At 45.9% G+C, this 14,773-nt stretch overlaps 1 protein-coding gene across 2 annotated transcripts in view; it reads right to left on the reverse strand.

Moving 5' to 3' along the window:
• Positions 1–14,773, reverse strand: part of LOC147701127 (uncharacterized) — a 208,286-nt gene that overhangs the window by 76,163 nt on the left and 117,350 nt on the right. For both annotated transcript variants that reach the window (XM_086929894.1, XM_086929893.1), the window contains exon 12: positions 13,978–14,132. In XM_086929894.1, coding sequence (XP_086786020.1) covers positions 13,978–14,132 — 155 coding nt within the window. The remainder of the gene's footprint in view (positions 1–13,977; positions 14,133–14,773) is intronic.

Here is a 14,773-nt window from a genome sequence, read left to right on the forward strand (position 1 = left end):
GTCAGCCAATGCTGGGCTCGAGGTCAGGTTCACTGGGAGACCTCACTGCACAGGTGGGACACTCCGACTCGGCCGTGGGCGCAGAGTGGGCAGGACACACCCCTGGATCCTGAGTCCTTAGAGTAAGTTTCTTCTGGAAAAGTCCACAGGAGATTGGAGTCTTTTTCGAAGGCAGCAGTCCTCCCAGGTGTTTCAGAGGTTGCTGGCTGCAAGACAGATCGCAGGTTCTGAGAAGCTGGAGAGAGGCCAGTAAGACTGGGGCCAAGGCAGTCAGCGCCTTCAGTCTTCTCTGCAGGGTAGTCTTCTTTCGTCGCCGCAAATATAGTTTCTAGGTCTGGGGGAGCCACCCAAATACTACATTTAGGAGGCATTTTAAGGGAGTAGCAGGTAGAACCAATGGGCATCTTACCTGGAGTGACAACACTTTCTATTATACCACCTGTTAGCAATGGGTGTCTCTAGTTGGCACAGGTAGTTACTTGTGACAAATAGGGACCCTCTCCTCTAGTCAGCGTAAGGGAGTACACTCCTAAAATAACCGCTGCTCACCTGCTTGGAAGCTTGGCACGAGCAGACAGGCTTATCTCAGAGGAAGTGTGTAAAGCATTTGTGAATACGTACAGTAATCAAGTGCCAACACTACAAATGGACACCTCACAGGTTGTATATTTATAAAAATAAGTATCTTTTATATAGATTTACCACAAGACCATAAACGACAAAAATAATCCACAATACTAATAGAAATCTAGAGTTCTTGTTAAAAATGCTTAAATCAAATTTCTGTGCGAGTCGGTAGCCCTGTCCGGCTTCAACGCTGCTTAAATGACAGAGTCTAACAAATCCAGCGGACCGCGTCGGTACGGACCTACTCAAGTGTCGAAAGACTCAGTCACAGTACCTTTACTTGAGGAGTTTGTCACAGTGCAGAAAAGAAAGCGTTGCAGGACGCACTGTCCCTCGATGCGGTGCAGGCAACGGCCCGTTGAGGGAGTCGGTGGGTCTGAGGCATACGTTGCAGGGAGAGACGGTGCTTGCTGTATGCGGTTCAGCGACACAGCCTGATTGTGGGAGCTGGCGTCGATCAGTCCGGGCAGCGATATGAGTCGGGCAGTGGGTCGCGAAGTGTGCGAGCGGTGCCCAACTCCGATGAGTTCATAGGACTCGAAGTCAGCAACAGTGATCGTGTCGGTCAGACCAGTTCAATTTGGTGTAGCGAGGCGTTGCACGTCGCGGTGTCCACAAGTCGCGGTGCAGGCAACGGCTCGGTGACGGCGTCGGAACGGAGTCGGTCAGCTCAGAGCTTGCGTTGTTCGATGAGGACGGTGTTCGATGCAGTGCCTACAGGACACCGGGCCGGTTGTGAGAGTCGGTCACAGCTCCCTGCCTTTGTAGCCACTGAAACCGCATTCCCAGCAGCAATCCACAAAGGCTGGTGAAGTCTACTGGTCCTGTGACTTCGGTCAGGGGGGAAGCTCTTTTCCAAGCCCTTGGGCATCCTTCACAAGTTGAAATAAAGCGCACAAAGCGTCTTTCTCCTTCCTTTGGCAGTCAGGCAACTGCTGCAGGCCAATCCCCCAAGCAGCACTTTAGCTTAGGGATAGTCTTGCATCAGTTTCTTCAGGTTCCTCTCCTCAGCAAAGGTTTCTTCTTGTAGTCCAAAAGTGATCTAACTTCTTGGGATCAGGGTCCCAATATTTATACCCCAAAATCCTTTTTCCTCTGAGGGCAGAGGGGCCTTTGCCCAGTCCAAACCAGTTCTGGAGCACTGTTTACATGACTCCTTCTTTCCTTTCACAGTGCAGGGCAGAAACATCAGACACCCCACAGGAGGTGGAACCAGCATTGTGAAAGAAAAGCACAGCCCTGGAGCACTCTGTTGACATGATTCCTTCTCTCCTTTCACAGTGCAGGGCAGAGACATCAGACGCACCACAGTGGAGGGAAGGCACAGCCCTATTCAGGTCCCAGGTGCAACTCCTGCCTCCCATCTAGATGCAGATCTCTCTATTCACCACTGGGCTAACTCATCCTGTCTCTTGGAATCCCCCAGCCCTGTCACTCACACTCCAGACAATGAATACACAACCTAGCAGAGGCAGGCCTGGATAGTTAAACAAGAAAATACCTACTTTCTAAAAGTGGTATTTTCAAACACAATGTTAAAAACAACTTCAATAAAAGATGCATTTTATCATTCTGAGTCCAGGCATACTAAACTCGAATTTCTACTGTGTTCCCGGAGTCAGTTAGGATTGTAAGATGTAATAATGTAACTGCCCATTGTGGCCTATGGAGAACATGTAGCCTTGCAATAGTGAAAAACGAAAATGGCTGTAATTCACTATTAAAACATGCCACACACACCAGGGGGCTTGTCCTACCTTATACTTACAATGCACCCTGCCCTTGGGCCTACCATAGGTGTGTCTGACATGAAAAAAAGGGAAGGTTTATGGACTGGCAAGTGGGTGCACTTGTCCAGTCAGCAGGGGAGTACCAGACTGCACACAGGCTCTGCAATGGCAGGCCTTAGACACACTTTTACAGGCTGCATCCGTGGGTGGCACAACCAGTACTGCAAGCCCACCAGCAGCATTTGGTTTTCAAGCCCTGGGCACTCCTGGTGCACTGTACTAGGGTCTGACAGGTAAACCAAACCAGCCAAACATGGAATCACTAATCCATACAACAATTTACAATAGGGAACATTTGCACTGTGGCCCTGGACAGCAGTGGCACAGTGCCCAAAGCATCTAACACCAGCAAAAGCACATGAGGCAACAGCAAAAATGGAAGGGAGACCCACGCCATTGGTGCCAGGTCTAACACGTGTCCCCTCCAGCTGAAATGTGGGGAGCACTACCTTGCCTCCTGGGAGATCTCATCACTAAGGTGGAAAAATCTGGACAGACCATCAGCGTTGGAGTGTTTTGTATCAGGTCGGTGTTCCACCGTAAAGTCCATACCCTGTAGGGAAATGAACTACCTCAACATCTTTGGATTCTCACCCCCTCATCTGGATTAACCATCTGAGGGGCCTGTGGTCTGTCTGAACCTGGAAGTGAGTCCCAAACAGGTATGGTCTCAGCGTCTTCAGTGCCCAGACCACAGCAAATGCCTCACGTTCAATAGCACACCACCTCTGTTCCCGTGGAAGTAACCTCCTGTAGTGTAGTTCCTATTTTCCCTATAGGCCCTGCGCATTGGAATAACAAACAGTAGTGTAGACGTAGGACTGAGGTCTTCTAGGTCTCTACTGACTATGTTAGACTTAATTTAGGTTTGCGCCAGCTAGCTCAGAGGTCACTGGAAACTTTCTTGACTGAATAGGAAGTGATCAGCTTCCCTGGCTCAGACAAGAAGGGATTCAGCTTCCGACAACCGCTTAAACATGACAACTTTGCTCCCCAGAATAAGAGTCAATCTCTAGAGTCGTGTGAAACAATAGACAGCTATTTCACTCAGTCAGTTGTGCAGAGTTAATTTCACCAGGGTGCAGAGAATAGAGAGACGGGCGTTTTCAATAAAAGATTATTTATTGAGCTGTCTTCTTTCTCATGCAAGAGAAATGAATTGCCACAATTGCAAGACTTGTTATAATGAAGTGCGTACAGTAAAAGGAGGATTACGAAATAATACTGTAAAAGCATTGATATGGTTTCTTAGCCATAAGATAGTTAAAATGAATAAAATATATACATTCATATATACATTGGCTAACTATCTCAACTGGTGCATCTAAATACGCCTACCCCGGTGTACCGGACCTAAGCCTAATACGTGGGAGGGAGTAAGTAAGTAGCAGTTTAAGTTAAGTTGGTTTTGCCAAGAGTTTGATTCAAGAATTCTCTCCAAGGGTTTAGTCAGCACCGTACCTCTGGAATAGAATGTAGGAGGTCTGGTATCTCCCTCTCAGGACCCGATATCCCAGTCACCCGCAAGGGTAGGCTGGAAACGCCGGAGCTGGATTTTCTCGGCAGGAGAAAAGACAGCGTCTTTCTCAGCACGTCAAAGAGGAGGGGCAGCGTCCGTGGGCTTCTCGCATCTGCTGGGCTTTCTGCAAGGGGACAGCTGTTCCGCTCCAGTATTCACCACCACCGTGTGTTTGCTTAAGGCAACGTTGGTATATTTATGCCTGAAAGGTGCAGAGTTTGACGTAAGTTTTGGACATAAGACCTCAAAAAAGAGGTCACTAAGAACTGGTCGTTCTTACAGTGCTCGCAGGAGTTCTATTACTAATCAAAACAAAGCAAGCGGGGCTTCTGTAATAGAACTACTTGTTTCCAAAGCATTTTATGCTTGATTGTGGCACCTGTATCATCTTTGTAATCATTTTGAACCCAGTTCTGCAAATCATTATTGTAAGAATTGACGCAAAAATGCGAATCGCACACGATTAGTGTCGGGAATTCACGTTCGGCATTTTCAAGCGCCATCTTTAAAGATCTGATTTCAGCTCGCTGAGCCGAACATTTTCTCAGTGATTCAGTTGTTATTTTCGGTCTGAATTTACCGCAGAGCCAGCTACCTTTAACAATTGCGCAGGCTGCATTGTATGATTTATCATCTACATTGTAATGCTGTACAAATCTGTCTGTATAGATTATACAAGAGTACTGTTGGAGAGGCAGAATTTCGATTGGCAGAGGATATTCTTTTTCATATTTTAAATCATTCAGTTTTTTCATGTTCGGGACAAAATAGTATGTCACGTCTTCTGCAGCAAGAGAATTTTCCCACTGTATCCATTTCGGATCTAGTGCCACTGTTTTTAGATTTACTGGGCTGAAAAGCGCCTCTAAGGCTGATTCTGCTGTGAAAACAGTTATTCTTTTGCCTTGGGCTAGTGCTCGTTCTCCCGCTACAGCAGTTTGCACTGCCTTTACAATATTTTCTGTGAGACTGAATGTTTTTTCTGCTTGTGTGTACAAATGTGATTTGTAGGCTATTGGTACCGTTTCTCACTCATTAGAGGTCAGGTACGTAAATCCGCATCTTCCTGGGATGAGCCGGATTACAAGGTTGCGTGTATTGTCACGTGTTTCTAATTTTGTTTTAGCTAACATGTTCGTTTGTAGTGATCACAAAGTTTCTGTGTGTTTTTGAGTCCAGTCGATTGGTTTAAAATCAGGTTTTATTAATTCGTAGAGAGGTTTAATCCTCTCTGCATAGTTTAGAATGTAAGTTCTTGCGAAATTCAGGAAGCCTAGAATCGATTGTAAGTTCTTCAGCGTTTTTGGTGCTTGGAGTACAGCGCACTTCTCTAAGAAGTTGTCCGCTAGGCTTTTTCCTTCACTTGATAATTTGTATCCTAAAAATAAGACTGTTAGATGGGCAATTCGTGACTTTTTAAAGTTGAATTTGTACCCCTCTGCTGCGAATCCAAGTATTATGGTGTTCACGCTTTTCAAGTGAGTATCCAAGTCGTCGTCTGTGAGATAGATGTCATCGACATAAGATAATGCCTCATCATCATATATTTGTAGTAACTCTGTTACTCTGGCTGAGAATAGTCCTGGGCTGTTCTTAAATCCCTGTGGGAGCCTACAGAAATTCTTCTATGACCCCACTATCGAGAAAGCGGTCAAGTACCTGCTTTCTGGTGCAATATTTTGACAAAAGTACCCATTAGATATGTCTAATGTTGTTTTGTATTTTTTGCGAACTATGTTATTCATTAGTGCAGCACTGTGCGAATTTTGTACAGCAAATGTTTTGCAACATGAGTTAAGGTGTCTGTAGTCCAAGACTAGACGATACGAATCGTCTGGTTTGGAGACAGGAAACAAAGGATTGTTCATTTGAGAGGTGCATGTTTCAATCACCCCTTGGTATTCAAGTTGATCTAAAATCTCCCTGACCTGTTTTTTAGCATCTTGCTTAATTGGGTACTGCCTTTGTGCAGTTGGTTGACATTTTAACTGGATTTTGTGAGGAGAGTCCTCATCCCATCCTACATGATATTTATATAATGCAGGTGCTTGAGCTATTGCCCATTTCCTTGCATATATATATTTAGTGTGAATTGGAATAGGATTTGAGAAGGCAGGCATAATAATTTCTTCGCCATGAGGGCACTCCCTGACAAACTCTGGGGGCCAATCTTTCTCGGCTAACAGGATGCCATAGCCTTTTGAGAGGTTATCCCAAAATAGACCCCTTATTTTCCTAGTCTTATCTCCCTCTATACGCAGTGTTATTTCGTATTTCTTATGAGGTTCGCTAACTCTGGTGTCTGCAGTTTCTACTTGAATGTATTCATTTGTGTCCACTGTGTCCAGATGACTCATCAGGATCTTGCGAGCTATGCTGATTTCTGCTGCACTGTCTAGCATTGTCTGTGCCCACTCTCCGTTTTTCAGCTGTGTCCTCAGTATTCTCGGCATGTTCGATTACTCTAATACTGGCTACCTTCTTTCTTGGAAATTCTAATTTTTTACTTTAAGCAGGTTCCTTGTCTTTGGACTTGGTGTGCTCTTCCCTTGGATCTGACTGTCCTCTTCTTTCAGATTTCTGCGAAAAAGATCGAGAGGGACGTGTATCAATACTTTGATATCTATCAGGTTTTTTCAAGTTATCCCTATTTCTAAGGTTAAATCTTTTCTCAGAGTGCTCCCTCTGGGGAGACTGGTGTTCTCGATTCTGAGTTCTTTCTCTCCGTCGAGGAGACCTTGCTCTGGACTGGAAAACTTTTTCTTTGGGAGTGGATTGTTTATTTCCATCCCAGCTCTTTTTTGGAATGTTTAGATTATTTTTAATAAAACTTTTTCAGGATTTTCAAGTAGTTGGGGTTTTACTGGTTTCCTACCCAAACTATCTCTACCTAATTCTTCATAGCATTTTCTATGATTCTGGCAAGTTCAATTGGTTGATCTGTTATATCGGTTTCTTTAAATTTCTGGCAGATCGCCACAGATCCTGCTTCTCCTTTTATGTTGGCTAGTAATATAGCCGAGACCTGCTTGAAGTCTTTCAGTAATTCCATACCAAGAGTTAAACAGGTTCTGGACCGTATTCATTCTGAATTTGTTTTAGCACATCTGGTATTACCGCCATGGACGGAACACCATGTGTTTTTGTGTAAATGGAAGCAAAGACTGTGCCCCAAGTGTCACAGTCCTCCACATGTGGTGCGACCCCCATTGGAAGGCAGATAGTCAGAATTCTGTGTTTCTCAATAGGGGTAGTATTCGGGAATACTGCCTCTATTTGAGTTATTTTTTGTGCTAGCCAGAATGGAATTTGTTCCCGTTTTGCGGGTGTTTTTCCAAGACATGATTGTATGTTCTGTGGTGTGATTTTATTTGTGTTCCCCTGATGAGGGGTTAGCTGTGGAATATTAACAGCTGTTTGGACTGTTGCAGTCCGCATTACATATTGGACTAACTGTCTGTGTATTTTAATTAATAATTTTAGCTGTGCTAAAAGTTCTTCTCTTGACATTTTATCAATGTCTGGAGGTAGTGTGTAGCTGGCTAGAAATGGCCACGTTGCTCCTGGTCTACCTAGTGGACCGAGCCTGGTAATGTGATCATTATGTTTTAGGGCGCCTTTAAACCAGAGCAGGTGCTCTTGGTATTTTAATGGGATTTCAATTTCCTCGAAAGGAGCGTATTCTTCCGGTGGTTCCACCATTTTGTAATAGTGGAACTCGTGTGTTGTAGCGTTTGCCGCTGGAAAGTTTATCCATGAATAGAATACCTCTGTCTGCCGATATTCGTGTGCCTCTATCACGAAAATGACTGTACCACCTCGTGCTGTCAGTCCGTTTTCTATAAGTTTTAAAGTTATAGTTTTTCTTATGTTGACCGGAATGAGGATTGTATCCGGTTCATTAATCCCTGTAACATTGAAACCCGGTTGATTCGCATCTACTGCGACCTCATTGGTTCCGTTGTTATCGCCATTATTTGACATTGTTTTAATGAAAGTTTGCAGAGCAGGTTTCCAAGGAAACAAAAGATTAGGTCCACAATATTTTGGAACACTGTATCCTTCAATGTTGACTAAACCAGAAACCCTACATAGGAATCTCTTCCTACTAAGTTCCGGCGGATTTTAACCTTTCACCCACTCCAGACGTCTATTGGAGTATTTACGGGAGAAAGGGTCTGTGTGAAAAAGCACGACTGAGTTACTCTAACGATTTGGGTTAGTTTTATCGCCTTACCAAACGTTGGGCGCCATGTAGTGTAGTTCCTATTTTCCCTATAGGCCCTGCGCATTGGAATAACATAAACAGTAGTGTAGATGTAGGACTGAGGTCTTCTAGGTCTCTACTGACTATGTTAGACTTAGTTTAGGTTTGCGCCAGCTAGCTCAGGTCACTGGAAACTTTCTTGACTGAATAGGAAGTGATCAGCTTCCCTGGCTCAGACCAGAAGGGATTCAGCTTCCGACAACCGCATAAACAGGACAACTTTGCTCCCCAGAATAAGAGTCAATCTCTAGAGTCGTGTGAAACAATAGACAGCTATTTCACTCAGTCAGTTGTGCAGAGTTAATTTCACCAGGGTGCAGAGAATAGAGAGACGGGCGTTTTCAATAAAAGATATTATTTATTGAGCTGTCTTCTTTCTCATGCAAGAGAAATAAATTGCCACAATTGCAAGACTTGTTATAATGAAAAGTGCGTACAGTAAAAGGAGTATTACGAAATAATACTGTAAAAGCATTGATATGGTTTCTTAGCCATAAGATAGTTAAAATGAATAAAATATATACATTCATATATACATTGGCTAACGATCTCAACTGGTGCTTCTAACTACGCCTACCCCGGTGTACCTGACCTAAGCCTAATACGTGGGAGGGAGTAAGTAAGTAGCAGTTTAAGTTAAGTTGGTTTTGCTTAGAGTTTGATTCAAGAATTCTCTCTAAGGGTTTAGTCAGCAACGTATCTCTGGAATAGAATGTAGGAGGTCTGGTATCTCCCTCTCAGGACCCGATATCCCAGTCACCCGCATGGGTAGGCTGGAAACGCCGGAGCTGGATTTTCTCGGCAGACGAAAAGACAGCGTCTTTCTCAGCGCGTCAAAGAGGAGGGGCAGCGTCCGTGGGCTTCTCGCATCTGCTGGGCTTTCTGCAAGGGGACAGCTGTTCTGCTCCAGTATTCACCACCACCGTGTGTTTGCTTAAGGCAACGTTGGTATATTTATACCTGAAAGGTGCAGAGTTTGACGTACGTTTTGGACATAAGACGTTAATAAAGATGTCACTAAGAACTGGTCGTTCTTACAGTGCTCGCAGGAGTTCTATTACTAATCAAAACAAAGCAAGCGGGGCTTTCCCAGGTTGCTGGGGGTTTGGTGTGTCGAAAGAACTCTGTGTGTTCTCTAGGAATCTAAGGAAGTGGCTTCTGCTGTGTCATGGACTGCAGAGGGGAGTTACTGAAATATGGCTCTGATTATTATGCCATTATAGGGATATTTATTGATTATAGCCGTATAGGGGCATAAGGTCACAATATTGATCGGGTTCCTAGATAAAACACATCACTCCTACTGATGAAGGCTATGGGTTGATCTAGACCCTCCTCATTCATCTGTGACAAAACAGCCCCCACACCATACTCTAAAGCGTCTGTTTGAACGATGAACTCTTTGGAGAAGTTGGGTGCCAGGAGCACGGGCGCTGTGCACATGGCAGCTTTCAGGGCCTCAAAAGCTTTCTGACAGGTGTCAGTCCAAATCACTTTCTTGGGCTGCTTCCTGGAAGTCAGCTCTGTCAAGGGTGCAACAATGACAAACCTCCTGAAGTACCCTGCGAGCCCTAAAAAGGCTCTCATCTCTGTCTGGGTTTTGGGGGGCTCCCAAGCCAGGATGGTTTCAATCTTGCGTTGTAGGGGCGCCACCTGGCCGCTCCCAACTTGGTGTCCCAAGTACACCACGAAACCCTGCCCGATCTGGCACTTACTCGCCTTGATCATGAGGCCTGCCTTTCGCAGCGCCAACAACACCTCGCAGAGGCGGCGCAGATGTTCTTCTCAACTGGTCCTGAACACTGCAATGTCATCCAGGTAGGTAGCACTGAGCTCATCCAGTCCAACCAACACCTGGTTGGCCAACCTCTGAAAGGTGGCAGGGGCATTCTTCATCCCAAAGGGCATAACCTGGAACTGGAAATGCCCATCTGGTGTGGAGAATGCTGACCTCTCCTTTGCCCCATCAGTCAAGGCGATCTGCCAGTACCCAGACGTCAAGTCAAAACGTGCTGCGGTACAGTGCAGCCCCTAGCCAGTCAATGAGCTCATCAGCTCTGGGGATGGGGTGCACGTCAGTCTTCGTGACTGAATTGAGCCATCAGTAGTCCACACAGAACCGGAGTTCGGGTGTGGCACTTGGCGCTGCAGCCTTTGGGACCAAGACCACTGGGCTGGCCCAACGACTGCTAGATTACTCAATCACCCCTAGCGCAAGCATCTTTGAGATCTCCTCTTTGATGCAAGCCCTCACTCTGTAAGTTTTATGCTTCACAGGTAAGCGGTCTCCTGTGTCCACATCATAGACATACAAATCTGTGATGCCAGGGACCAGGGAGATCAAATCAGGGAGTCCCAGCAACTGGCGGCAGTCATTCTGTTGCTCAGGGGTCAGGTTTGAAGAGAGGTTTACACCATCCACTGACCCATCTTGCTCGGTGGCAGACAAGAGGTCAGGAAGAGGCTCAGTTTCCTCCTCCATTCCAGCATCTGTCGCTAGGAGCATGCCCACTTCGGACCTCTCCAAGTGGGGCCTAAGGCGGTTGACAAGCAAGACCCGCAGGGGGTTCCTGGGAGACCGCAAGCCCACCAAGTAGGTAACTGGACTCTTGCGCTCCACAACCTCAAATGGTCCGGTCCACTTATCTTGGAGCACGCAGGGCTCCACTGGGGCCATGAACCACACTTTCTGACCAGGCTGAATCTCTACCAGAGTGGCATTCTGGTCATACCATCTCTTCATCTCCTCCTGGCTGGCTTACAAATTCACCTCAGCGAGCTGTCTGAAACTCAGAGTCTGGTTCCTGAAGGCCAGCATGTAGCTATATACATCTTGGGGAGGTTTCCTGGAAGATTGCTCCTAGCCTTCCATGACCAGACTCAGAGGTCCTCTGACTGGGTGTCCATAGAGAAGCTCAAAGGGACTGAACCCTAGAGATTTCTGTGGCACCACACGGTATGCAAAAAACAGGCATGGTAAAAGGATGTACCACTTACGCCTCATGGGTTCCTCAAGACCCATAATCATGCCCTTTAGGGTTCGGTTGAATCTTTCAACCAACCCATGTCCTTGGGGCTGGTAAGGAGTGGTGCACTTATCCCACACTCCTACCACAGGGACTTCATATACTTGGAAATGAAGTTGGTCCCCCGGTCAGACACTACCTCACGAGGGAATCCTACTCGGGAGAAAATTCCCATCAGTGCTCGTCCCAAAACGGGGGCCGTCACTGTCCTCAGAGGTATGGCTTCCGGGCACCGGGTGGCATGGTCCACCAAGACCAGGATGAACCTGTTGCCCATGGCTGTCTTGGGGTCCAGTGGCCCCACAATGTCAATCCCCACCCGCTCAAAGGGGGTACTGACCACAGGGAATGGCTGGAGAGGAGCCTTCTGCTTCCTCCCACTCTTTCCATTCGCCTGGCAAGTCTGACATGTCCTGCAATGAATGTCTGAACTCTTGCGCCTTTGGGGCCAATGAAAGTGGGTGTCAAGCCTCTCAAAGGTCTTGTCCTGCCCCAAATGTCCTGCCAATGGCACATCATGAGCCAGCCCCAGTAGGAAGGGTCTGAAGCTCTGGGGTACCAACAGCACACGGGCTGACCCAGGCTCAGCAACCTTAGGCTCACTATACAGGAGACCATTCTCCCAGTAGATCCAATGTGATCCAGACTGATCACCTGCTGCCTGGCTTGCAGCCTTTTGCCGCAAGTCCTCAAGAGAAGGGCATTCTCGCTGCTCCCAGCAGAATTCCTCCCTGGAGGGGCATCCTTCCTGCTGCCAAAGGGTCAGCTCAGGCAGGTCCCCCAGTTCAGCTACCTGTTCCCTGGTAGGCTCCAGGGCATCCCCCTCAGGGTCTACCTCCTCCTGGGCAGTGGGAACTTCGGGGGCCGGTTTCCTGCACCCCCTGCCTCTTCTCTCTAAGGCAGGTTCCTGAGCCTCCCTCTCAGGCTCCAGGTCCTCTTGAGCATCCCAAAGGGCTGCCATTGACCGGATGGTCACACACGCTCAGTCAAGCAAACCCACCATCTCCAAGTGAGTACTCTTCTCCACCTTTCCCCAAGGTGAGCTCTCTAAATTGTTCCCCAACAAACAGTCAACAGGCATAGCGGGCCTCACAGCTACCTGAAGAGTACCAGAGACCTCACCCCACTCAAAGGGAACCTGAGCCATTGGACAATGGCTCTCTGTGTTGTCGGCGGCAACAACTCTGCAAAATGCATGAGGGTCAATCTGCTCTTGAGATACCAGCTGTCACACTGGCTCCTGTATCTCTAAGAGCCTCCACCTTATTACCATTGATGGTTACCCACTGCCATATTTCTTAGTGTTAATGGGCAGTTGGGACCTGGGACCTGGGACCACCTCACTTTTCTAAAGAGACAAGGGACATCTCTGCGGGACCCAACCCACCTTGGACACCAATTCCCTCCCCCAAGGCTACACTCTCCATCTGCCGGGGTGGAGCACCAGTGGGTGCTGCTTTTCTCATACATAAAGAGACACATAACTTCAAGACTTTACTGCATTGCTGACAGGCACAGAGAGAATTTTTCAACAAAGAACTAAGTTGGTTCGGTTTTGGGCTTCATTGATGCATTTGTTGAGGTGTTCCTTTTTGCATACTTACTGAACTAGGTTATCCCATCCCACAACTTGTGCAGATGGTCTTGTCGATTTCTGACAGGAGGCAAGCTAGTGGAGTTCATGGTTCCCCACTTTTTTGTCATTCTGACTACTCTGGTTTACATCATTATGCGGTGTATTTGATAGAGGGCTTAGGTTTCCCCAGCCTGATAGGCTGTGGTCGTGAAATGGCCCAAGCCAAAATTGAGAATCTTCAGCCCTTTCAGTTGATCTTTATTTGGTAATTTCCGGTCGTTTTGCCAATTAATTCTCTCTGGGGCTTGAATGTTTTATAAACAACAAGAGAGGATGTGGCCTTACGGTTAGAGCGGTAGACCTCACACCTGGGGAACTGGGTTAGAGTCTTGGCAGGGACGCTCAATATCCTGTGATTCTGGGCAAATTCCTCAATCTACCCATGCCCAACAAAAATGAATTTGTCCTTGTGTAACGCAACTGGTGCTCATGTAAAGCGCTCCAATACCTTTGGGTCAAGTTCAGGCTATAAAAAAAACTCTGGTTAAAAAAAAAATGCAAAGTAATTATCCAGCTCTCCTTTCTTGCTTTACAGGCTAGCAACATATGCTTTCTCAGCCACTTTCAACACTTTTTAAACAAGAGATTTACTATACTTCCTGTAGGAGATAAATAAAGATTATCTAAGAAAATATTTCGGTAATCCCATATTTAGGTAGACTATTCTAATAGTTAATTGGGGAGTTGGGGGGTGAGGAAATCTAGCCATGGCTTCTTTCAAAACTCAAAAATGTTAATTATTATTATTAGTTTTATTATTTTACACTGTTTACACTATTTGTACTTGGAAGAAAGCCAGTCCCTGATTTTTAACTATCTATTTTGTATACCAATCATACCCATTCACGGGCCTTTCATGGTACATTTCCCAGACCATGGAATAGAATCAAGCTTCGAGAAACAACATCTATATTGAAGTAACTGAACTACATTTTTATGGTTTGAGGAATTGCAGCAAAAGGACCAAATAGTTCTAATCTAGGCTGAGAACATTAAGCCCAAAAACACCCATCTCCAGTATTTCTTATATCATTCTCATAGCTGTTGAGCTCAAAAATAGGCATCAGTTGCAATAATTATTCTAACAAATTAGCATTTCATGACAGGCTTACATTGATGCAGAAGAGCGTGGTCATCCGGTGCAGATAATTGGGATCGTTTGACATAGCCAGAACTTTGGGGATGATGGTGGCTTGTGCCCAGTCCTTGCCAAACTTCTCTACCAGTTTTTTCAGGTTGCTGGTGGCTGCCTCACGAATCGCATACACTGGCAATGAAAGTGAAAGATCATTTTAGGATAAGCATTTATTATATGTTTTACAGTGCTTGTAAATGTGTAACTGTGGTGCAACAGTAAAAAATATTTAATTACGTACACCAGTGGTTTTTAGCTTTTTACTTCTTTGAAACCTCACTGAATCACAAATTGAAGCCAGGAAACCCCACCTCAGCAATTTCTATGATTAGCACTTCAAAACAATACACAAATTATGGAATATTTTGTTTCATAAAAAATAAATGAAAATACATTTGAAAAAAAAACGACATTTTAATGGGAAGGATATAATGTTCAAAATTGTGTTTTATTTCCAAAAGACAATGGAATATCTTTTTTGCTCCACTTGCCTGCTCTATTTTTTGTTGGCGCATTAAAGTGCTGCTTTATTAAGCCACCAATCGACCATACTGGATTCTATTTGCTGGCACTCCACCCGTTTGAGGCGAAGGATGTGACTGCCTAACAGCGTTCCCTGATCTCCACCATTCCGGTTCTGGCCCTGCCCTAGAGCCCGTATTCTCAGCCGCAGAGATACAGAGATGGCAGTCGCTGAAAGCTGCTAGGCGCTCCCGCTGTCTGGCACTACTGCTGTGGATTTAACAGCATTTTAGATGTTTTCAATATTTTAA

Source organism: Lissotriton vulgaris, chromosome 7 (genome assembly GCF_964263255.1).
Source record: "Lissotriton vulgaris chromosome 7, aLisVul1.2, whole genome shotgun sequence".
Lineage (NCBI taxonomy): Eukaryota > Metazoa > Chordata > Amphibia > Caudata > Salamandridae > Lissotriton > Lissotriton vulgaris.